At 34.9% G+C, this 25,990-nt stretch overlaps 1 protein-coding gene across 2 annotated transcripts in view; it reads left to right on the forward strand.

The window, feature by feature from the left end:
* LOC136040623 (proteasome adapter and scaffold protein ECM29-like) overlaps positions 1 to 25,990 on the forward strand; it is a 187,303-nt gene that overhangs the window by 154,571 nt on the left and 6,742 nt on the right. For both annotated transcript variants that reach the window (XM_065724896.1, XM_065724897.1), the window contains 4 exons: positions 3,002 to 3,308; positions 11,929 to 12,215; positions 18,039 to 18,209; positions 23,476 to 23,547. In XM_065724896.1, coding sequence (XP_065580968.1) covers positions 3,002 to 3,308; positions 11,929 to 12,215; positions 18,039 to 18,209; positions 23,476 to 23,547 — 837 coding nt within the window. The remainder of the gene's footprint in view (positions 1 to 3,001; positions 3,309 to 11,928; positions 12,216 to 18,038; positions 18,210 to 23,475; positions 23,548 to 25,990) is intronic.

Genomic DNA, 25,990 nt, shown 5'->3' on the forward strand with positions numbered 1-25,990 from the left:
CAATATTAGACTGCATTGGATGTAAAGCTTAATACTTTGGATATTTGGTGGGTCAGGATGTTTTGGAAATCCTTCAACATAACTGATGAAAGGATGCAATATGGCTGATGGAAATATGCCGACGAAAGCTTGACATCTCCTCCATAATCAATAAAATACGGCTGAAGTGGGTAGGCCACGTAACAAGGTGCAAAGAAAAGACCCTGAAACGTCAAATACTGGTAGGCGCCCCCTCCCTTCCATCTCCCTTCTTCATAGAATAAAAAACATAGAGACCAGCTAACTCTTGGCATAGCGTAGTCAGAAAGGATGTCTAACAACTTGAGGATTCCTGGAAGCATAGCCAACAGTGGGACAAGGCGCTGAAGTCTATTCGTCCACATACGGAAGACAGAATGCAGTGGAAGCAATTAGTCCATGAGCTTCTCGGTGCAATTTCCGTCAAAATTTTTTAATTTGTCGGGCTAGGGAAAAATAACAACTGTTTCTTATCTCTACAATTCATGTACTGCGTTTGGGGGAGAACTGTTGCGTGAGAAGTGTATTTCTTGGTGAGAATTTCTCAGAGGAATTGTGGTAAAAAATGGATGAATAGTAAACAGAAGAAAAACACAGTAAAATTTATAGCAGCATATTTGCTATAAATTGCAAATTGCAAAATTTAAAAGATTAAAGCAAATTGCAGCCACTATTTCGAGACTATTTTCATTTAATCTTCTTTTTACCTCACAGATGATGTGTATTTGTTAGAATTTGCTTTTTAAAGCAAGCCTTAGTTTATCCTTGGATTTAATCTTTTTTATCCTTGGATTTAGTCAGCGTTACCAGTCACCTTTTTCATTTTAATACGAAGTTTTAATGATGGCAGGATAGGTTAGATTAGGTTTGGTTGGGTTAGCTTAGGTTTTTAACCCATTTCTGATATTTATAAAAAAATTCAGCCTAACCTAGACTAACTTAATCTAGCCTAATTTTAACTTTTACCATCATAGCTTGTATAAAACTTAAAACCTGACTTTCTAAGCTGATTGAATCTCAGCAGAGAAAAAGGAATTTCGGATGTTTAACGGGAATTGTTGACATAAACCAGATTTTGGACATTCATGGTAACACGTATATAATATTAATAATAATGATGATTTATTTCTTACCTACAAAAACACTATAAAAGTATTAAAATGTGGAGTAAAAAAAATAAAATACACACAAAAAATGCAAACCATACAAAAAACGAAAAATAATGACTATAGAAATTTTTTTACATTAAATAAACACAAAAAAATTAAATAAAAACGCACACACAAAAAAAACGAACTGTAGAGAAATAAAAAAAAAACATAAAATGCAAACAAGAAATGCATTCACAAAAAAAAGTAAACCAACGAAAGATAACTATTTTTCTGTTATCAATTTTTCTCTGGATGGGGTAAATTCCTGCCGTATAAAGGACTGATTGATTGCAATATGTTGAGTAGAGTTTTGCCAGCGCCTGTCTATTATATTTCCCTTGATTGGGAACAATTTTCCCATATCCAAATTGTATTCTTTTAGAAATGTCGTAAACAGTCCGCTGACGAAAACTAGAAAGATTATTAGTAAGGCTTATGCCCAACCACCGCACAGAATCAACAGACGGAATAGAGAAATTATCACCACTAAGAGGAGATGATGAAGTTGAAGTGAAAGATAAAACTCACTTCTTTTCATTCAACGAAAGGCCAATCCCAGAAAAAGCATTGGAAACAGAAGCTACCATTTTGGAGAGACCAGTCCTAGTCCGACTAATTAGGAGCAAATCATCAGCATAAGTCAGATAAGAAACATTTGAGAAATCAGATAAATGCGTAGAGGATATTTTTCCAAGCACGCAAGAAATGCAAATTCTAAAAAGTGTAGGTGACAAAACGCCACCTTGTCTTATGCCTCTTTTAACTTTAATAGTAGAGGCTGGAGAAGATTTCAAACTAAGGAAAGAGTTAGAATACCAATGCTGCAGCAGCAAAATAATTGAAAAATTAACTTCTGAAATATAAAGGGAGTAAAAAGCTGGGAATGAATTACATTGTCAAATGCTTTGAAAAAATTTAAGCACAAATGTAAACTCCTTTACTCCTAGAATTATTATCCAGAAGAAGAGATGCTAAAATACGACGAGGATGCTGACAACCCACCACTGGCCGAAAGTCAAACTGGTTCTCTCCTTTATTAATCCTATTAATTAGATGGGGAAGAATTATATATTCAAGTAATTTACTTATATTACAAGAAACAGCAATGGGCCGGTATGAAGAACAATCAGTTGGAGATTTTCCCCGTTTTAATATTGAACTTATAGTGCCACACAGGAAACTCTCTGGAACACTAGATGTGCATATACACATCTGAAAAAGTAACTGTAAATGTAAAACAAGTGCAGCACAACTTTACGGAAGATGAACTTTAGATATTCCGTCTATATCAATAGAATCAGATTTTAGTTTCTTAATATCACTATGTAGATACATAGTTATGTAGATACTTAATATTATGTACATACAGCAGAACGTGTAATGGGAATTGCATGTCTCTGTGAAATATGGAAAGAAAAGAAAGGTTCAATGAGACGAGAATACACGGCATGTACGGAATAGTTAACAACAGAAAAAATTGAAGAATAATGCTTTTGCCAATAGATGGTGGTATGGCATCACTCAAAGAATAATCATTTTCAAGCCTTTCAAAATTAATCACTTTACGCCATTCACGTTTATTTACAGGGAAATCCATGCCACGATCCCTTACTGACCTAAGGTACTTCTTATACTCCTTTTTAATTGTTTCTTTTAAATCCACAGCACACCCCATAACACACAATACTTCTGTGTATGTATTTTCTCTTAATTTGTTTTTCAAAAAAGTTGTGAAATCTCCCGTATTTCCAAAAATAACATCGTTTTTTGCAAAATGTTTTATGTGGGTATTTGGAATTAATATAGTTTATTCAATCATACAATATTTTTAGATGACCCTACAATCAAAGGCTGGGAGAAAGTGTGGGAAGAGATAGCACCCGGGACTGAAGGTGGCATCCGCTTCTATTTGGATGAAATAGTTAAGATATCAAAGATGGCGCTAAACGCTGCATCATATCCTCTTAGAGCCCAAGGGGCAAAATGTCAGGGGAAAATAGCAAAAACGATGGGTCAGAAACTTGACGAAAAAGTTTCTATGGACCTGCTGAATGGTTTGAAGACGTCCATGGGAGGAAAGGTGTGGACTGGAAAAGAGGAAGTTGTTACTGCTTTTGCTGACGTTATTGAATGCATAAGGTTAGATTAGCCCCTCTGTTATATTAATTGACTCCTATTTTTACTTTTTTTTTCTTACCGCTTTTTGTGATTACGTTACATTTAATTGAGTTAGTTGGGATTAGAGGTCAGTTCCTCTTATTTTCAAATAAGGAGTAAACTTTATTATGGTTACTTGCCGTTATTGTTGCCATTGTCATTGTCGTTATTGTTGCCAATTATGTTGTCTTTGTTGTTATTATTAGTCATTATTTTTCTCTTTATTCGACATTGTTATCCATCTTTATCACGAGTTGCACCACGAAGCTCTGAAAAACAAACCGAATAAAGAAACCGTTGGAAAAGAAACCGTTTTCTTTTGTCATTTAAATACCGTTCTGTAGCTGCAGTTGGCAAATGTTGGTATTATTTAACATGTTTTGCCAAAATTTTATTGATAATTTCGTTTAATAAGAAATTAAATAAGAATTTTATTTTAAAAACGTTACGAATTTTATTAAAAATGATAGAGTTCAAAATTATGAACTTTGATCTTGATTAAAGTGAGTCGGAAAATCTTTTACAAATTCTTCTCTCTTTTGAAGAGTTAATTCAGTTTCTGTTAACAATCTTCTTTATTGGTTTTTATTAGTTGCCGCCATTATTTACTTATTAATAAAAGAAATAAAGAAGGTTCAAATAAAAAAAAGATTACCTGGATATTCATAAGCTTTACCACAACGCCCGAAAAGATGTTGAGAATCGAGCATGCTTTTATGGTGTTCAAGTACTGTTCTGTAGTTGTAGAAAATACTAACAGTAATTACTTTGTCAAAATTTGGATTCTGAAATTTGATTGCAAATGACTCAATTGTGGCAACTAAAGACAAATTTAGGTACTTAAATGTTATAGTGCCTATGTTAAGTTCTTCATTCATTGACGCACTGTCGAACTGATTTCTTCGTTAGTTTCTTTCAGCTTAGCGTGAGAGAAACAAAGACAAGTGACGGAATAGATGGAAATATATAATTTGTGCTATATGTTTGCACATTTGGGGGGGGGGTAAATATTTGGACAGTGTGAAGATAGAAAACAATTCTTACTTCATAATATGCAGAAAAATTTTACCCAACTCATTTTGTATGCAGACCCGCTGTACTTCACCCCATCCCCGTAATGTGCAAATATACATTCATTATTTGTTTCTAAAGTAGTCTATAATATTTTCATCTTTTTTGTTATATTTCGCTAGGATTAATATGAGAAAGAGGTTCCGATTAGATGAAGAACTTTACACGGGCGCTTCATAAGTACCCAAATTTAAGAGAGTTCTTAAAAAACCCTTTTCTCTTTGAAAGAGCTAGTATTGCCTCCGTTACTATCTTAATTAAAACGTTACAGTCAATTAATAACTCAATTGTTGGTGATGATGAGAAAAAAGGATACTCGGAAGACTTAACTCGTAGGCTGATGCTGAATTGGAATATAGTGAATTAGACACCCTTTTAGTGCTTCAACTTTCTTTTTCCTTTAACGTATTGGGAGGTTAGACCCTCAATCCCGAGAGTCTCTTCTTCTGGTGTAGTTAATTAAGGCACCCAATAGAAGTCTTCCCTCATAGCTCAGTGTTGCAGCTCAGCAGCAGTAAGTCATTTTTGTAAATCTTGTATTTGCAGTCCCCCTCGTCAAAGCTGTGTAATTTTGGTCGACTTGTCCGATTCATATTTACTATTTAATGTGTGGGATATTTAGAATTTTGGATATTTTTCCTTGAACGTAATGGAGGAATAAACCATTGGTCCAGGGACTCCCCACTTCCCCTTAGGTAGTTATGACATCTAAGAAAATTCTTTCATCGTAGTTCAACGTTGTAGCTTAGCAGTGGTAAGTCATTTTTGTAAAGTTTACATTCATTGTCTACCTCTTCAAGGGTAAGTAAGCTCTATTGACTGGTCCTGTTCATTTTTTTCTATTTAATTTCATTTCCAGGATGCTTAAAACCTTAACATTTGTATTTTTAAATTAGGCGTAATGGGAGGCTAGACCCTTGCTCCTGATTTTTCCCTTATCTAGTATGCCGATCTGTAGAGAGAAAGAAGTTAGACTACATTTCTGAATTAAGTATTTTTAAGAAAGCTAACTATATTTTAGGATTGAGCACGCAAACTTTTACCAAAATCATAATGAAGCCTCTGGGCCAAAAATATGTTTTTTCGTGTAATTAAGATGTATATTAATTTATCAGATGATAAAGGACATATACACAAGGCCGTATCCAGGGGAGGGGATTAGAGGGAATGAACCCCCCCCCCCTGAAACTTTTGTCCAACTCGTAAAAATGAATATAAACAAATTTTAATCAATTTTTTAAAGTTTTTTAACCCCCGAAAAAAAATTTAGCCCCCCCCCCCTCCACCGAAAAACATCCTGTATACAAACCTAGATATACATATATAGTCTGAAATACCAGAGATAGTTTTTTCCTGTTTTCTTTCCTAGACCGCTGATTTCAGTGGATTGCTAGAAGATCTAATCTCCTAACCTCCTGATAAGAGCCTAACCTCTGTGGATTTGTCCTCAAAGCGTTAACCTCAAGCTGGATTGATGAATATGACATTAAATTTTGGAAAGTTGTGTTAATTCTTGCGTGAGGCCAAAAAGGATGGAATTGGCTATTAATTGAACTTCAATTTGAAGTGGAATTTTATAGTCTTTGTGAGAGACGAATATCTGAAGTTGTGCAGCCAAGTTTTTCTTTCCTTTGATCCGTGTTTCTGCCTTACTCGAAAGTTTCATTTTAGTAGGCAAGTAGGCTAAATATCATTTAGTAGGCAAATCGGCGTAGGTGAACTAAAATCGAAAAGCACTTAAGATGTAGGACATCTTAGATATCTTAGATCTTTGATCCACTCCTTTCTAAATAGTGATATTGGAAAGTTTGCCTGCCGCAAAAAAATCTACTTTTGAACCAAAATTGAAGTTTTTCATCGCTGATCAATATTCATTGATGAGCTGGTCAAAGTGTATGATATCACATTTTCATACAAAATTTGTCCATCATTTAAAAGATTTTGACATTTGTTCACTGACAAAATTTGTCATCGACATTGACGTTGACATGGATTTTGTCTTTAGCAATTTTTACTGACAACTTCAGTTGTGTGACACACATTTGAAAAAATAAAGATTCAAATTTTAAAACAAGGGAGGGACTTTTAAGCAATAATCGGCTGTTATGCTTCGGTCATCTTTGAAATGAGGATTGGCATCTTTTACTAGTATTTTATTATTTGTTTCTGGCGTATTGAGGATGCAAACAATTTGATTTTGTATTTGCTACGGACAGGGACGTGCAAGTAAGAATAGGCTGTTAGACCACGGTCGCCTTCCTGTTTCAGGGGTTAGAAACTTGTGCAAATTAGTTTACCTTTTATTCTATCACAAGAATTAGGAAAACAGAATTCAAAGATAAGTGAGGTAGTTTTGGTTAAGAATCGTTTGTACAAACAGTAAATTCGTCCATAAAACAGTTTTTTGACTTTAAATATACTTATACAAAATTATAAGCTTGCTTGATTAATACATATTGCGTGGTGAAAAATCAAATTCAAAGTGAAAGCTTTGAGGCACTCGGCTGGTTCCGCCACAGGAAATATTTTTTGGGTAGACTTTTGGAGAATTTTGGAGAATTGTAACATCTTCTGCCTCGGTGAAGAAAAACCTTTCCCTTTTCTTGCGGATGAAACCAGTCGTAGTGGCACCTTCTGCAATCTCCAGATATTTTCTCACAATAGCTTTGAGGCACTCGGCTGGTTCCTCCAGAGGAAAAAGTTTTTGGTAGAGTTTTGGAGAATATCACAAAAATCCACACTTGCAACATCTTCTGCTTTGGGGAAGACAAACTTTTCGCTTTTCTTGTGCATTAAACTAGTCCTAGCTTCACCTTCTGCAATCTCCTGATATTCTCTCACAATAGCTTTGAGGCACTCGGCTAGTTCCTCTACAGGAAAAAGCTTTTGGTAGACTTTGGAGAATATCACGAAAATTCACACTTTCAACATCTTCTGCCTTGGGGAAGACAAACCTCTCGCTTTTTTGCGCATGAAACTAATCTTAGCTTCCCCTTCTGCAATCTCCTGATATTCTCTCACTTTCTGGAATCACTAAGCCAACATAGCTGCGGGTTGACTTCTTTAGCTGGAACTTGACATGAACGTTATCTCCTACTGACAAGGAGGATAGGCAGATAGGAACGGCATGTTATCATTAGTGTCTTCTTCACCCAAGACGCAATTATTCATCAGATGAATCATCCAGCTTGAGATCTGCGACGGGTGTCTCCTTAGGCGGTTTTTCTCTCCCTTTCGACGCTTTTTGCCTTAATTTTTTCCTTTTCTAGAGTGTCATTGAATATCCTAATTCGGCCTGTTTTGTGGTGTTTACGAGAGCTTGCGTGAAATCTTCCCGTTAGCGGGAAAAGACTCATCATTTCTTGGATTGTTCTTGCAAACTGACGTTGCAGGCTGGTGGTTAATGGCCTGCAGCAGGACTGGGGCTATTTGATTGTCCAGCAGCAGAAGTATCATCGTTGGCTCGAGACTAACAGGTTTTGTCTAGTTCGAAGGCTGCTACATTTGTCTGATTTAAACTTGCTTCACCTTGAATAGGTCATTTCGTCACTTTGGACCGGAGCAAACCCACCTCACAGAACACATTTCTGGCGAAAGGCTGGATTCCAGCCTCTTTGAAAGGGGAAGTGATATTGGCAAGTAAAAACTTATCTTGGTAAAGCGTAAGACAAAGCTCAGCTACCTGGTGATTAGACACCCATTGTCCAGGGTTTAGCTGAAGCCATTAGCTTTAGACCACTCTTCAAAGGACCAAAAACACAAATATTTGAGGTTTGGAGTCGGTGAAAACTATAAAGTGGGGAAGTTAGGAGAAAAATGTCGTTTTTCTTGCAGAAAAAACATCTTAGATCAAGGCGACTTTCGTGATTACCAAGAAAGAGGAGATGTGGATTATCTTTTGAAGAGCAGTAATGCTTCCAAAAGTATTGTAGAGCGAACAAAAAGGTCTCGTCGTTCACCCAACCCGACGGGTGTTCGAAACTAAGGGAGCCAAGAGGACCACTTCGTATCATCTCAGGCCTGTTTAACTCCTGTTGGTGCCACTATTCTTAGTGGTTTCAAAACCGCAGGGACTCGAGTCTCATCAAAATTCCTTATTTGCTCAGCAGTAAATTGATGCCTGCCATAGACATAAAGCAGATTATCAAATAACTGAAACAACTAATTTGTTGAAGCCACTTGCCCTGGCTTGGCTAGTTAGGTCAGATGCACGAAGCGAGTTTTTTTTTCAAAGAAGTAGTAAGCCAGTCTTTTGAAATACTGCTTCGTTCTGTCTAAGATAGTGGGTCTCAATTTCATTCGCAAAAGCATATTGTAAGGCCAGCTTTTTAACATCATTTGAGTTAAGACCGTGATTCATTCTTGATGTAGTGGCATGATAGTCGGACATGCCCCCTTCTTGTTTGTTATGAAAGATCTGCTGATAGTGCTCTATACGGTTCTCTGCTTTTCTGATTGCCACATCAATATTCGCTTCAGGTTCATCTTCATTACAGTTTAAACTATCTTATTGTAGATCTTTTCTTTATTTTGAATCTCGCTGCAGCTGCTCGGACTGACATCCTCCTTTTTAAAAGGCATCTGACCCCTTTTTTTAGATTTTTCTGTTGTGGTCCGTGGTCCCTATCTGTCTTTAATGTGTAATTTCTGGGAATTCTTAAAAAATGCAATAGTATGCAAAGACAGACAGACAGAGAGAGAGAGTGAGAGTGAGAGTGAGAGAGAGAGAGAGAGAGAGAGAGAGAGAGAGAGAGAGAGAGAGAGAGAGAACATGAAGATGAAGAAGAGAACATCAGAGAAGATTGAGCATGCTGCTCAAGTCCACTAGCTATATTTTGCCCCTTATTTTATTTGGTTAGACGTTGCTTTGGTAAAATTGGAAGTGGCAAAGTAGGCATTTTTCACAAAATAAATAAAGAAATAAAACAATCATCTACTCTTGTCCATATAGGGTAGAACCAGACACCGTCTGTTTCAACTAAAAAAAAAAAGTGTCCAGAATGACCCCCTACTCACAATCTGACAGAGAAGCCCATCTGGACTAAGATCATTAAAGAAAAGGTAGATAGCTCAACTTTTCAAGATTTTAGCATGACAAAAGAATATAGAGAAAGACGTAAAAAAAAATTTCTGGTATTATATTTACAGCTTAGCAATGTGCAAGGGGCCAGAAAAAAATTAATCTACCTAAAACAGTTCTTTCAGTTCAACTTTTGAAAGGATCAATTAATCAAACTAGGAATTCTTCCTTGAGATATGAAGGTTAAATGGCACTCTTGCTAATTTTTATAGAATTTTTAACCAATTGGTGTCTGAGTAATTAAGGGTGACCGGTTAAACCGACGTCCAGTTCAACCCCGACCTCTCCTAGCGGTATGATTATGAAAAGCGGTAGATACCTTTATTATATTGCAAGTTTAGAGCTGTTTACCATTCGAAAAGATTTCGAGGGGCTAACAATATTAGTTTTCATGTACACATCCAAAGAAAGAATTCGGACTAAAAGTCTGAGATAATTTAGACACTTGAAAATAACATTTGGCTGTTAGGTCAGGAGATAGGTGATTCTTTGGGGGATTTGTATCCATTTCAAGGTCTAAATATTAAAAGAGATATAAAAAAAAGGTGCTTGTTCATTATCCAGAAGACACCCAAGAAGTTAAGTTATGTTAATCTCAACGAAATATGCCAAAATAGGATGAAAATCTAACACTTTAGTTAACACTTTGTTAACAAAATTACGGGAGCTACAGCAGAAAATTATGTAAAGCAGTCCGCCCAGAATGTATAATATTAAATACCAAACCTAACCAAAGAAAACAACTTTATATATTAAATACTTAATTAGAATATAAAAACTTCGTTTTCCATTGAGCCTAAGCTAATTATCTTCGAATATAGAGAGCTAAACCGGTTTTTGTCAGATATTGTGGATTTAAATTCGTGAGTGTGTTCTGAATGATGGACAAGTACCCAAAACAAATTAATTTATACCATTTTGACCAAGTCCATAGAGTATTCTGAAGCTCTTGCTCTCTCTCTCAACATGAATATGGAATGGATTCTCTGTGGAATAGAAACGCAGATGAACGGAACTGTGTTTTTATTTCTTTTTTACTTCTGTTAATCCATTTATTTGAGCCATTCATGCATGTTCGAAAAACGGTTAGTGATTCTTCTATAATGAACTTAATGACTTTAACAATTTTCTTGGTTACCAATATTTAATTGCTCAGACCCGTATTCTTGCTTAATAAGCTGAAATTTGCGGTTTTTTAATTTTGTTGACTGTGTCAAATCTGTTCATTAAACCTTTGGGAAAATCGGTAAGAAAAAAAACTGGTCTCATCATAAAGCGGAAAGAAAACACTATTGACACATATATCTTCGCAATCGTTTAATTTTTCCGAGTGCTTGCTTTTGTTTTGGTATATTTGGGTATGCTGTTTTTCAATTTTGTTAAATTGGATTGTTTATTTAAAGATCAAAGATTTTGAAATATCAGTATAAAGCGGCATCCTTTCCACAATAATTAAAAAGAGTAAAATGAGGGTTAGGGGGAAGCATGCTAACAACTTTTCACCCTGATAGGCCTGACAAATGTGTGTATAGCTTTGGTTCAAAAAAGTATTGTAGCGCTAATGTAACATACATTGTGGCATTGCCAATTATATTTTAAAAACCACTGTCATACATTAGTTAATAATTTTTCACTTTTTACTGATGATTTGCTGATTTTACCATTTTGATGATATAATTGCTAAATGGTACGTCCCCGAGTGGGCTGGGAGGTTGTCGTTAGGAAAGATGTAAGGGAAATAGGAACTTCTAACGAGGGTGTAAGGAGAGAGGCTTTGAATAGATTGTGAAGGAGGAAGAGTGTGCATAGCTATGTTGGCCTCAAGTGACTTGGTGCTGCAGTGAGTTGTTAATAGTATTACTAAATGGTATCAGCTATGTTTGATGTCTCTACAATTCGTTTGAATCTTATTTTGTTGCTTTAAAAAATCAGACTAGCATAAATATTATGTAATTTAGACCATATTTAATCACGTGTTAGATATTTTTTGGTACTTACAGACTTATTACAGGTCAATTTGTGATATTAGTCGCTTTTACTTAGTTGGTACAAGCCGAATCAAATAGATAAAGAAAAATATAGTAATGGAGTCGTGGAGAAACGGCAATGGTCAATAAATCAAAGATTTAACGCACGTTGAATGGAAAGGGCTGACTGACGTTTAAGCCCTTTATTATTTGCTTTTTCCTTCAAGACGAAATGGGTTTTAAAATATATGTATAGCAAAAAGAATAGTTTAAAGCCACGTATTAATAATGTATTGAAATTCCACTAAAATTAAAGTAATAATTTTGGTATAATTTAAGAAAATTAATTGGGAAAAGTTGGAGAAAAATTTTCTAGATTTTTTTTTTACTTTGACTGAAATCTTTGGTTGAAACATATTTTTACTTAAATATCTATAGATATTTAAAAATCTCTAGATATTTAAAAATTTGTTTCACATTTTAGGTTTGATGAAAGTGTTTCTGATGGATCAGAGCTCATGGATCTTATTCTGCGAGAAATAAAGCGGGGTAATAAAGATTACAAGTCATGCGCACTGTCAGCGTGTGGCCGAATAGCAGCTTCTTTAAAGTTTAAAAAATTCAGTTTAATTATTGATGCCACTGAGCCTATTATCATTCCACCAAAGGAAGAAGAAGATGAAGAAATTGACCAAAAGGAGCTTCTTGATCTTCAAATTGTTGCAATTGAGGCTTTGGGAAAGGCGTGGCCAGAAGACCGAAATGTACAAGGTATACAAGTTTTATACCCGTCCGTATCAGTAGACAGTAGTCTGGTATTTAAAACGTACATTTATTATCTGAATAGATACCAAATATTATAGAAAAAGCATTATTGTACGTGAGGAGGTAAGCAGCTAATAAGAATGGTGGCAAACAATGATAAATAGACCTATATAGCCGGTTTTACCTTCTAGAAACTCCTTAGAGAAACTTTTGCTCTTGGTATGGAAGAAATAGCGTAAGGGGCTTCATAAAACACGTGCTATATATTGTCTATTATGAATTAATAGACCTATAGTTTAAACAGCAAACACGTTTTATTGCGCCTATTGTAATTTGTATTTAATGTCTGCTATTTGTCCGCCTAATTAGATTCGTATCATACAAATTTTATCGATTTTTCTGTCCCAAAATGCATGCTATGATCTATTGCTGTTATTTAATTTTGACTGTGTTCTTTCCTGACTGTTTTGAATATAACTTTTCAACTGTATTTTATTATAGTCAGTTTTTATCAATTGGAATTAATATTTAGAGATCAGAAGTCTGCTAAAAGCCCATTTATAATTAGATTATTATAGCCAGTTTTATCTATATAGATTATATTATAGCCAGTTTTATAATATAGATTATTATAGCCAGTTTTTATCAATTGGAATTAATATTTAGAAATCAGAAGTCTGCTAAAAGCCCATTTATAATTAGATTATTATAGCCAGTTTTATCTATATAGATTATATTATAGCCAGTTTTATAATATAGATTATTATAGCCAGTTTTTATCAATTGGAATTAATATTTAGAGATCAGAAGTCTGCTAAAAGCCCATTTATAATTAGATTATTATAGCCAGTTTTATCTATATAGATTATATTATAGCCAGTTTTATAATATAGATTATTATAGCCAGTTTTTATCAATTGGAATTAATATTTAGAAATCAGAAGTCTGCTAAAAGCCCATTTATAATTAGATTATTATAGCCAGTTTTATAATATAGATTATTATAGCCAGTTTTTATCAATTGGAATTAATATTTAGAGATCAGAAGTCTGCTAAAAGCCCATTTATAATTAGATTATTATAGCCAGTTTTATCTATGAAGATTATATTATAGCCAGTTTTATAATATAGATTATTATAGCCAGTTTTTATCAATTGGAATTAATATTTAGAGATCAGAAGTCTGCTAAAAACCCATTTATAATTAGATTAATGCCGAGTTTGAGCTAGCGTCATTTTAGAATCAGTTGAAACCAAACACATTCACAACAGAGGTTTAGCTAGCTTTTAGAGCTAGATCGACTCGGAACTAAAGTTCAATCAACTTGAACTTTGTTAAGACCGAGCCAATCAGAATTTTTAATATAATTTTCTGATTGGCTAATGCCTGAACCTTATCTCGATAGATAAAAAACTGAAAACAAGAAATAGATAATTAAGTCCTATAGTGGCACAGTTAGATTGGTTGCTTTTTGTTAATACTGAGTTCTAATTCAGTTGTGGCAACCCACTGCAGAACCGGGCTTTGATTCCAGTGATGAAACTATGCAAAAACGCCACCATAACATTCATAAGAAGAAGAATTACATGGGAAAGTGAAGAAAAAAGAAGTGAAAAGTTGAGAGGAGCTGTTGGAGATAAAGACAGAGGAAAGATAAAGAGTATAAATGATAAAGAAAAGACCTGAGATAAAGACAAATAATTGGGATAATTGTGGTATTAGATGATTTTAAAGTTTAAAACGGATCACTAAAATCTGACCACCTGTATCAACTAAGGCCAGGTTTTGGAATGGGCTGAATTTTGAGATTTGTAAAATCTCATTATAATTGTAGCTTTACTAAAAACTTATTTGAGTACATTTAAATTGGCCACATACATAAAATAATCACTAGTTTAAACTTAAAAGTTTTTGGAATACAAGGACAAAGTGGCGTTCCAGGTGTGGATTGCTCTATTAAATAATTAAATGGTTTCTTTTTTCTCCGTAATAGCATTAAAAAATACGCTAGTATCGGATTTTCAATTACATGTTGATACGCTTATTTACAATAGACTTAAAACAACCTCAGGAATTAAGGAACATCAAAAAACTAAATCACTTTAAAAGCATCATAGTGACTTAGACTTAGACTTGTCATTGTTCATCACTCGTTGGGAAGTTATTTCTTTGTAGACTAATGGTTACTTTTTTGCCAAAAATCGGCTTAGCATTCAAAAATTGATCGTTTTACTAAAGAAATTAGATATTTAAAAATTTTAAACCCTCTTTAAAGTCTATTTTCTCTTTTTCTTATAGCAGTTTACATGAATCTACCTTTCGTCTCAAAAAATATGGACAGAAAAATTCAGCTTTGTGTTTGTCCCCCTCCTCAATTTTTTCAATTTTCTTAAAATTCAGCTTTGTGTTTGTCCCCCTTTGTCTTTCCACTTCATCATAATAACAATTTTTGTGTTGGTTAGAATAGGCTGTAGAAATGTCTTATGCGGCGTTCCCCACGCCTAAGAACAATCTTTTTTGAAGACAATTTTTTTGTTTAATTTTTTTATTTAGATTCAGATGGATACAAATAGTGTACAACTGAATATATAGTAGAGATTCGCCATTACTTGCATGAGTCTCGTAAACTATTACTTTTGATCTTCCAAATAACTATAGAGCCGTTAGTCTTTCCGTTCAGTGACTTTTCATTCATAATATCAATACGTGCATACTCTGCTAGATTATCATTAAGTTTTTTAGGAATAATTAAAAAATGATAAAAATGATGTTCTGTGTACGTCACTTGCTTCTGTCAAACCTTAAGAAGGAGTAGTTGGCCTTAACTGTGTAGTAAAAGGGCTTAGAAAAGAGAAGTTGGTTTTTTCCATTTATTGGTGCGTGAACAATCAGTACAAGTTCTGAATAAATCCCACAATTTCTGAATATCACAAGTTCTCATGTCGCAAGTTCTGATAGGAAATCTCACAAGTACTGAATCTCACAATTTGTACAAATTCTGAATAAAATAATTATATAGTCAGAGGCAACGCCATAGCGTTGCCTATAGTAAAGATCATACGGCTCCAATATTTTATTACTATTTATTTTTTCCCACATGTACTTCATATTGAAAGGGTCGTCGTAAAAACTTCAAAGGGGACTCATTCGACTGGATATTGAGAGTTCAAGTGCCCTTTTTAAAATTAAAATGTGATCAGAAGGCAACTACCCCCCCCCCCCCGCGCCCTTTTTCCCCAAATACAATCGATACATTAGTTCAATCCATTTGTTACAAATAGTTCAAAGATAATATAATAAAAGCTCTGGGGTCGACACAAGGCCCGGGGGCAGGCTTTGTAAGTTATGCACTAGGGGCAAATATGGTTCTTATAGAAGGATGGCTCGTATAAACTTCAGACAGGGCTCATTTGGTGGGAAATTAAAAGCTCTAGTTCAATATATAGAGTCAAAAGAGATCGGAGGGTAACTAGCTCCTCCCCCCCCATCACGTCCTTTTCCCCAATTGTATCAGATAAAAATTTTGAGATGGCCATTTTGTTAAAAATAGTTCAAAAGTCAGATAACAAAACTCCGATCGGAGGACATTTGGCCTTCTCCCCCAACGCCCTTTTTCTCCAAACGCATCAGATAAAAAGTTGGGATAGCCATTTTGTCAAAAATTGTTCAAAGGTCAGATAATAAAAAATCTGGTGTCAGCACAACCCCCCAGGGCCTGGGAGCAGGTGTTTTAAGTTATGCCCTGGGGGCATACACTGTTCTTATGGAAGGATGCTCATATCTACTTCAGACAGCCCTAATTTGTTTTGGAAAGTGAAAGCTCTTGTTCACTTTTTAAGAGTCAAAAGACATCGAAGGACAACTAGCCCCCCACGCCCTTTTTTCCAAATGCATTAGGGTATTTACGCCCCCCCATGCATACACACCTCCTTTTTTCACAGTGCATCCGATCAAAATTTTCAGATTGCCAGTTTGCTTGAAGTAGTCCAGCAATCAGATAACAAAAACTTCGGGGTCAACCAACCCCCCAAGCCCGGGGGAAGGGCTGTAACTTGTACTGCTGGGGCATGTAAGTTTTTAATTGAAGAGGTGGTCGTATACACTTTGCACGAGACTCAAATGACAACCCCTTAGCATTAAATCCAACCCCCTAATATCCTCACATTTGCAACGCAAATGGGAAAATTGCTCTATATAGCCTACTGCTTGTGAGTGGTTATCTCTTATATAAATTAATTTTAATTTTTTGTAATTTATATATCTTTCTGTTATATTAACTTTTTTTAATTAATTTTTTTCTGTCACTACGTTTTAGACAATAGAAAATTATCTGTCATAAAGGCAATAAGGTTTGATGTTATATTGTTTTTTTAGTTGTGCACTAAGATTAATGAAAACAGGCCCACCCTGGGATAGTTGTGCACATCCAGCCCCGTCCACCCCTTAGCATTAAACCTGACCCCCTAATATCATCCCATTCGCAGTGTAAATGGGAGGATAGGTCTATATACTGCTTTTGAATGGTTATCTCTTGTTTAAAGTTATTTTAGTTTTTAAGTTTTTTTTTCTATTACTAAATTTTAGACAATAGAAAACTAAAGGTCGTAACGGCAAAAGGTTTCGAAGTTTTATTGTTTTTTAGTTGTCCCCTAAGATTAGTGAAAGCAGGGATACCACGGAAAGGTTGTGCACAGCCAGCCCTGCCCACCCCTTAGCTTTAAACCTGACCCTCTAATATCCTCCCATTTATAGCGCAAATCGGAGGACCCCCTTAGCATTAAACCCGATCGCCTAATATACTCCCACATGCAGCGCAAATGGGAGAATAGGTCTATATACTGCCTGTGGATGGTTGTGTCTTGTTTAAGGTTTTTTAGTTTTGTAAGTTATTTTTTTCTGTTACTAAGTTTTAGACAAGAGAAAACTAAAGGTCATAAAGGCAAAAGGTTTCGAGGTTTTATTGTTTTTTAGTTGTGCCCTAAGATTAGCAAAAACAAGGCCACCACGGGCAGGTTCTGTACATCCAGCCCACTTCCACCCTGTAGAATTAAATCTGCCTTTTAATATCCCCCCATTTGCAGTGCAAATGGGAGGATTGGTCTATATACTGCTTTTGAATGGTTGTCCCTTGTTTAAAGTTGTTTTAGTTTTTAAGTTATTTTTTTCTGTTGCTAACTTTTAGACAATAGAAAAATAAAGGTCATAAGGGCAAAAGGTTTCGAGTTTTTATGGTTTTCTTTAGTTGTGCCCTAAGATTAACAAAAACAGGGCCACCACGGGCTGGTTGTGCACATCCAGCCCCGTCCACCCCTTAGCATAAAACCTGACTCCCTAATATCCTCCCATTTGCACTGCAAATGGGAGGATAGGTCTATATGCTGCTTGTGAATGGTTATCTCTTGTTTAAAGTTATTTTAGTTTTTTAAGTTATTTTTTTCTGTTACTAAGTTTTAGACAATAGAAAACTAAAGGTCATGAAGACATAAAGGTCTTAAAGGTGTCATTTATTCTCTAATAATTTCTGGCTGTTCTGAGTTTGAGTTATTGTATGTGTGTAATTCTTCTGATCTCAAATTTAATATGGCCTTTACTTTCCTTTAAAAAAAAAAATTTCGGAAATGCTTTTTTATTAATCATTAAAAATACCAATGGCTTCGCTATGCATCGATATAGCAATTAAAGCTATTTTTCCATTCGTTGGGTATACAAACGTTGGAAGTTTTGTAGTTAGTTTGAATGTTAGAAAGTCAAGAAAAGGATCTTTGAAATAATTAAGTTTTGGAATAAGTACAAAATTTTGTCCTTATAATGAAAGTTTCGCTTTCTAGTTGAGTTTTTCGAGAAGTTGATGAAGTTGATAGAATTTTCTATGTCTAACGTACATTGGAAGATTCAACTGGCCACTGTCAAATCCCTTCAAAGAATATTGGAAACATTGGATCTTACACTTTTTACTGAAAATACTGATGCTTTGCTGAAATTTCCTATTTATTACTTAGGTGATATTGCCTTTTTCTTCTTTTTTATGTTCTTTTTTATTCCATTGTTGATTCTCGTATTTTGAATTTTATTTTTGCTCGGGGGACTTTTTTGAAATGTTTGATGGCCCGTGGACCCTTAAATTAAAACAAAAGCTAAATATTATTTTCCAAAAATTAAATGCAATCAATGTTTTATTGTTATTATTTTGCAATCAAATGCAATCAACATATTATTGTTATTATTAGTTATTTTATTTAATGATTGATTTTTTATTTGTTTGAAATATATCTAAAATCTAGGCTGCTATCTAAGGCTGCTAGGCTATCTAAGGCTCTCTAGGCTGCTAGGCTGATATCTAAAATCTATATCTATCTAGGCTGCTATGAATTTTTTGACAGCCAGTTATTTATTCAATCATTTATTTTGTTACTTAAGAAAAATTTATTTAATTATTTAAGAAACTTCAAAAAGTTTAAAATTTCAACGAGATGGATGCGTCTGCTTTGCCTGGACAAATTAGTTTCTTTGGCTTTGTTTCGGTTAGTTTCACGGTCTTTTCATTTCTTGCACTTAATTTATTTCGGACATCCTGCATGTAGCAGCAGCAGCAGATGTCTACAGTAGCAGCTCCAAAAGCAGCATAGCGGTACAGGGGAATATTAAAAGCCGCAGACTATTTTAAGTTTTTTTTGAAAATGCTAGATGGTGTCGATTGTTTTCATTTCTCAAATACCAAACCGTTTGTTATTTTCATCCGCATTCTATAGTCTTTGAAGTCAAAATTTATATTTAGATTTTTGTAAAATCTTGAAAAAATCAGGTTTGAAGCATTGCAGCAACTCTAACCCTTGGATTGCAGCTGTGAAGTAGCATGTAGGATTATATCTCATGGAAAAGCTTGCATGTTCCGTTCCATGTTTATGCAGAATTGGACTACTCCAGAAAAGAAGTGCCTTGTCCATGATGTAACGATAAAGCAGATAGGCTGAGGATTGCTCTTTACGGACCTCCCTTTTCATCTCCTTTTGGGTAGCCTTTATTAGAGGTTGCTAAATAACTTTAGTAAAATTTAACTCGTAAAGTAAGAAAAAGTGATATTCTAAAAAAAAAGAATTTTGGGCTTGGAACGTAAATTTTGTCAGTGGTCGTGTTTCTTAACTGTCAAGTTTTTCAACTAATGATGACGACGAGGGAAAGATGGCTTCTGCTTGTTTTTCGTTTCTTTTTTTTTTCAACCATAATAAATATTTGTCGAGGCTATTATTTTTTCTGTAGTTCTTGTACAGTTTGTCTTGTTTCTTCTTTTTTTCATTGTACCCCTTTACTTTCCAAGATTTTGCGCCCAAAGTAAGGCATACGACCATATCCCATGGGTAAAGCTTCTATTTTCCCTTTCGTGTTTTCCGTTGAATTTGGCAAATCCAGAAAGAAGTATCATGTTGGTAAAACATTTAATATGTATATTAATTTATGGTGTAATATATGTTATTATTGTATAATATTAATATATTATAAATTATTATATAATAATTATGCATTATTTTGGCAATATATTGGTATATTGGTTATATACTATTGGTTTCAAGCGTTGTACCAATTGCAACCCTTTGGTCGCAATTACGAAGTAAGGTGTACGACCATATCACATGGGAAAAATTCTGTTTTCCCTTTCATGTTTTCCGTGGAAATTAGCAAATCCAGAAAGAAGTATCATTTTCGTAAAAACATTTATTATGTATATGAATTTATGGTGTAATATATGTTATTATTGTATAATATTAATATATTATATAATTATTATATAATAATTATGCATTATTTTGGTAATATATTGGTATATTGGTTGTATACTATTGGTTTCAAGCGTTGTACCGATTGCGACCCTTTGGTCACAATTACAAAGTAAGGCGTACGACCATATCACATTGGGGAAAACATCTATTGTCCCTTCATGTTTTCCGTGGAATTCAGCCAATCCAGAAAGGAGTATTATGTGTATGAAGCACCGATATAACAGATAGGCTGAAGACTGCTCTTAACATATGTCAATTATCCACAGCTTCTCTTTTGATTACTGTTGCAAAGGTTTTAATGATTTCCTGTGATTATGGACTGTTTTGGACAGGTTTATGGACTGTCCATAAACCGGGTGGTTCACGGACGTGAAGACAGACACGAACAAGCGAAAAAGGGGACTGGACTCTTGCAGCAGATCCTTGATAAATTGTTAGATCGGACTCCAACACCCTAAAGGTGGTCGAAAATCCTTAGGTGTTTACCTTTATTATGTTCGATTGAGATCTAATACAATCTCCTGATAGCGAGAATGTAACGCTGTCATAAAGTTCAGATGTAGCACATGATGATACTTTTTCAGTAGGTCTGCAGAAATTCAGTTTTTGTGCTCGGTCCATATGAGAATACTACTACTACTATTAACTCACCGCAGCACCAAGCCGCCTGACGTCAATACAGCTACGCACGCTCCTCTTCCAACCCAATCTATTCAAGGCCTCCCTTTTTACACTCTCCCGGGAAGTTCCTGTTTCCTTTAAATCTTTATTTATGACCTTCCCACCCTAGACGAGGACGACCTGCTTTCCGCTTAGCCCCAGAAGGATGGCCAAAAAGGACAATCTTCGGCAATCTATCATCCGCAGAACGTGGCCTAGCCATCTCAACCTTTCTTTCATTATAGCCCTAGAAAGTGGGACTGAACCCCATTTTTCGTACAACCTACTGTTTGAAATACAGTCAGTCAGCCGGGTACCCAGAACAGTCTGTAGGCAATTTCTCTGGAAAACATCTAGTAAATTTTCGTCCGCTTTTCGGAGCGCCCATGCTTCAGAGCCATATTTGACCACTGTCATCACTGTAGCTTCCAATATTCTAATCTTGATTTGCAGACTTACCTTCCTTTATTAGTTTGGATCTTGAAAACCGAGGAAACGGAATGTTAGATTATACACCTATTCATCGTATTACCTTCATAAAAAAAACAATATCAGATCGAAATAAAAGAAACATGCGTCTCACATACGAAAAATAAATATCGAAAATCTCGATCCAGTAAGTCCTTCTTGTAACGAGAATATAGCCCTTTGGTCCTAAAGTTTAGATCGAGCAGGAATTGTTGTGTTTGGTCTATTTGAATTCTGGCATCTGTCTAGTAATTAGGCTGATAACAGTAGATCTTTTTTTTTTTTGATAATGGCAATCTTCATCAAATAGCTAATATATACAGAAAAAGCATGAAGCCCAGTATTCTGGGCTTGTATGGCTACTCCCAGAATACTCTACAGTACACATATGCATAAGCGCCACCCCAACAGCTAGTATTATAATAAAACATCGTACTCATACAGGCAATGACGTGTCAACTGGCAACGGAAATCAGTTTTATCTAACTCATTTTTCGACAAAGAAGGCAACCCATTCCAAAGCGCTGGAAGAGCATGGCGACTGGAAAATGCCGACCCTGTCGACACCTTCATTGGTCTCATATACTGGCTTACCTGTCTAGTTACATAAATGTGAAGATCTGCAGCAGTAGGAAACATATTCCGAAAGCAAACTGCAACAATATGATTAATAGTATCGAACATAAACAAAGTCTTATAAAACTTACTTAATTCAGGGAACGGCAGTATTTGGACGCGAAAATAGATGGATCTTAGAGAAGTTCGGCTCTCAACCGCATATATTACTCTCATCGCTACTGCTTTGATGCCGTATTGACGGCAACTGCTTAAAACTGTTCGGAAATGTATTAGACCATATCGAACAAATATACAATAAATATGGTTGGATTAGTGAAAAATAAAGCAGCCGTAACGCCTTTTGAGGGAACTGGTATTTCAGTTTTCTTAACAATCCTACGTTTCTTCAAATCTTCGAGGATATGCACTGAATGTGTTCAGAAAAACACATTGTTTCATCCAATCAAAACGCCGAAATATTTCACAACTTTTCTTCGTAATTTGGCCGATTCGCCAATATCACGTTCTTTCAGCCACGGGTAATAGTTCGCCGATCTCCCAAAAACAATAAAGGAAGACTTGTAATTAATTTTAAGCTTGTTAAGTCTCATCCATCTCTCTATGCAGATCATATCTTCCTTCGTTAAGGACACAAGTTGACTCTCAGTAAGCGCCATAACTAAATGGCTGGGGTCGTCGGTAAGAAGAACAAGTGATTTTCTTGGTTTCAAATTTGCAGTCTCTTCACTCAAATCCGTCTCAAACTCAAAAAGTGTGCATTGAAGATTATTTGTATAAATCACGAATCTTGAAACCAAAAAGCCTCCTCCCTTCCCGCAGAGTGGTTGGTAGGTTACTGGCCTTTTGGTTAGTCCCTCCCCCCCCGTCCTCAACATCCTTTGTAGGTTTTAACTTAATTCTCTATGCGCTCTTTTGGTTTGAATTTCAATTAATTCTTCAATTGCTTATGCGCTCTTTTGGTAACCTGCATGCACATAGTGTGTTCTGATGTAGTACAGCATCTCTCTGAAAATTCTCTGAAATTTTCACCTCAATACTTTTAGCCTTGATAGTATTAACAGTCTTAATAGTAGTATTAGTAACAGTAGAGTATAGTAGTGGTAACAGTAATAAGTAGTAGTGGTAGTAGTGGTAGTAAAAACAGTAGAAGTAGTAGTAGTAGCTTACGCACAGTTCTTTTGTGTCTGTTCAACTTCCCCCTAAACCTGCCTAAAAGCTTTAAATTCATATTCTATGTTGTTCCTGAGCGCTACTTAGGTAGCGCTATTGTGATGCCTATTGTTCGCCACTTCAGAACCTTTTAAAAAAGGGCTGTTGTTTCTATGTTGTTGTTTTTTAGCTTCTTTCTGGTTTGCAGAAGACGTGACCGGCATTAGTCTGTCTGACTTTTTCTATCTTTCTCTGTAGGATGCTATGCCGAAAAAATAGATCGTCATACTCTTTCAGATTTTGGGGTATCTATCTAAATTTGCCTTCTTAAAACCAACGGAACTCAATACTATATTATGAATCATTCATCCTAATGCCTTTATTTAAGAAAAGAAAATCTCGGAATTTTGCAATATCTTGTTTTGACCGACTTTTTAAAAGGAAATTCGTACTTCTATGACAGAGAAATGTTATTTCTTTCTTGAAGTTTTATGAAAACAGATAAAATCATTTTCAAGAAAAGTTTCCAACCCCCCCCCCCCCAAAAAAAAAGAAGAAAAATATCTAAATTCAGCGCAGTAACTTGCTCGCCAATATGTTCTGTATTTTTTTCCATCCCACTCATTTCTTTCAGGTCACGCAATGCAGACATCGTTAAAATTAGATTCAATGAAGGCCATAGAAACGATTGTGCAGAAGATGAATAGTGAGTTATATTCTTTTCATATAAAAACATTAGATATCTTTGTCTGGGCTCTTTTCTTTTTGTACCGGAAACGAATAATAGAAAGAGTCTAAAAATACATCTGGAAATAGATAGCTTTTTGTGAGTAAAGTCTTTTATCATAAATATTATACGATGTTACAATTTTTTTAATGAAAAGACATCTTTAATTGCTGTAGTTCCCGTTGTCAAGACTAGTCAGTTTTGGCAAAATTAGTCATAAAGATAGTCTTTTAGTCAAAGATTTTTTATAGTAAAATGTTTTAATTTAATTTTTTAAGACTCTTTAACAAAAAAAGCTGAATTTTCCTTGTGTATTTCTCTTTAATCTTTTAATTATAAAGAAATTAATTTTTTCCAATTTTCAACTTTTTTAATTTATTTTCCTGTATTTGTTTTTTTTTATTTGAACGTTTTTTAAACTCTTCCACCAAAAAAAAAAAAAAATTTCCTTTGTCATGGAAATTTTGCTGCTTATCAGCTATGTGGTAGTTTTTCGCTAGTCTCAGAAATTATTTGATTACCGGCTTTATGACTGGTTTGTCTGTCATATGACCATATGACTTTATGACTGCAGACTAAAATATGACTATAGACTAAATGACTAGAAAAATTACTATAGATTCAAATATGATTATCGACTAAATGGCTAGAAAAAGTGACTATAGGCTAAAATATGACCATAGACTAAATGACTAGAAACAAAGACTATAGACTAAAATATAATTATCAATTAAAGGACTAGAAAAAGTGATTATACACTAAAATATGACTATGAAGGCTATAAAAACGATTGTGAAGAATATGAATAGCGAGTTATATTCTTTTCATATAAAAACACTCGATATCTTTGTCTGGACTCTTCTCTTTGTACTGGTAACGAGTAATAGAAAGGGTCTAAAAATATATCTGGTCCATCGAATTCCATCAAAATAAAGGACCCCCTAGGTTAAAATGCTATTTCTTTAGTTGAATTGTAGTGAAGCCATTGGTCGTAGAAAGCTTGTAAATGTGGTCCTAAATGTTTTTTTTTTTGTCGTAAGCACCTCCCCTTGCCATAGAGGAATCTGCCGGCAACTATCCTAATAGCTGGTATGGAAATATGCGACACTCTATATCCGTTGGTTTATTTTATAAACTGTCCATAATAACGGTCCTTTTTTGACGGTCTGCATGTACATTAAGGGATAAGCGTCATGCCGCGTGACAATATTGCGTCTGAGGCTGGTAGGGGAGGGGGGAGGCTGTTCAAATACCCTTTCAATGGTTCCCGGAATTTTACTTTTTGGCACTTAGTGAGCTGAAATTGCTTTTTTACAGGACAAAATGCCAGAAATACCGAAAAAGGACCTTAGGTTTAATGTTTTTGTTCGAATAAGCCCTTTATCGATGATTTTCTTAAAAATCTATGACAGTATTTTATTTTATATTTTTTTTTTGTTTATTATTTATATTACATTTTTTTTTTTTTTTTTTGTAAATCTTTTTGTATCTTTTTTTTTTTGATAAATCTTGTAATCAATTTTGGCCCTCCAAACTTACAATTTGAATCACATTTTACGACCGTTTAAATACCATACATAACTTTTTAAATGAATGAATGACGCAAATTAGATAACTTTTGAAATATCATTTTTGAAAAACAACCAACAGTTATAATCGACTTTAGTTAGGTAATCAATGCAGTACGATTGGGTCTTTGACCTTTGACCGAAATAGACTAACTTCAGTTGCACCGTTGAAAAATACATAGTTGCCACATATCTTGGTACCTATAGTCAAGGGGCAGATTTTCTGAAAATTAGTGAAAATGGTTGATCTTCTGGGTTTTATTTATTGTCCCATTTGGAAAGGCTCTTCTTTTCCTATGAAATGGGGGAGACTAGTCTTGACAGGGACTAAATGTTTCTTAATCTCGAGCTTAAAAATTCCTTAGAATAGTTTTAAATACCACATACGAGATTGAAGCCACTTTATATAGTTAATTTGATTCACTATCTGATTCAATTCTCGACTAAATATCGTTCGTCATTTAAGGTAATTCATAGCAACTAGATCTCTAAAATTACGCGAAATCATATGGTAATCCAGGGCTGGATTTGCCAATAGGCCTACTATCTGATTCAATTCTCGATTAAATATCGTTCGCCATTTAAGGCAATTCATAGCAATTAGAATGTCTAAAATTACACTAAATCATATGGTAATCCAGGCCTGGATTTGCCAATAGGCCCACTAGGCCTGGGCCTAGGGGTGCACAATGCCAGGGGGCGTAATAAATTATCACACAGTGATTTTTTTCTTAACAAAAACGTGACCAATGTTATTTATGGTCAAAGTGCCAGGTTCGCCCTACTGTAATACAGCTCATTCACAGAAAAGTGATTTTTAAACAACACAGGAATTCAGTGGTCACTTATAAACT

The sequence above is a fragment of the Artemia franciscana genome, chromosome 21, assembly GCF_032884065.1.
Source record: "Artemia franciscana chromosome 21, ASM3288406v1, whole genome shotgun sequence".
NCBI lineage: Eukaryota > Metazoa > Arthropoda > Branchiopoda > Anostraca > Artemiidae > Artemia > Artemia franciscana.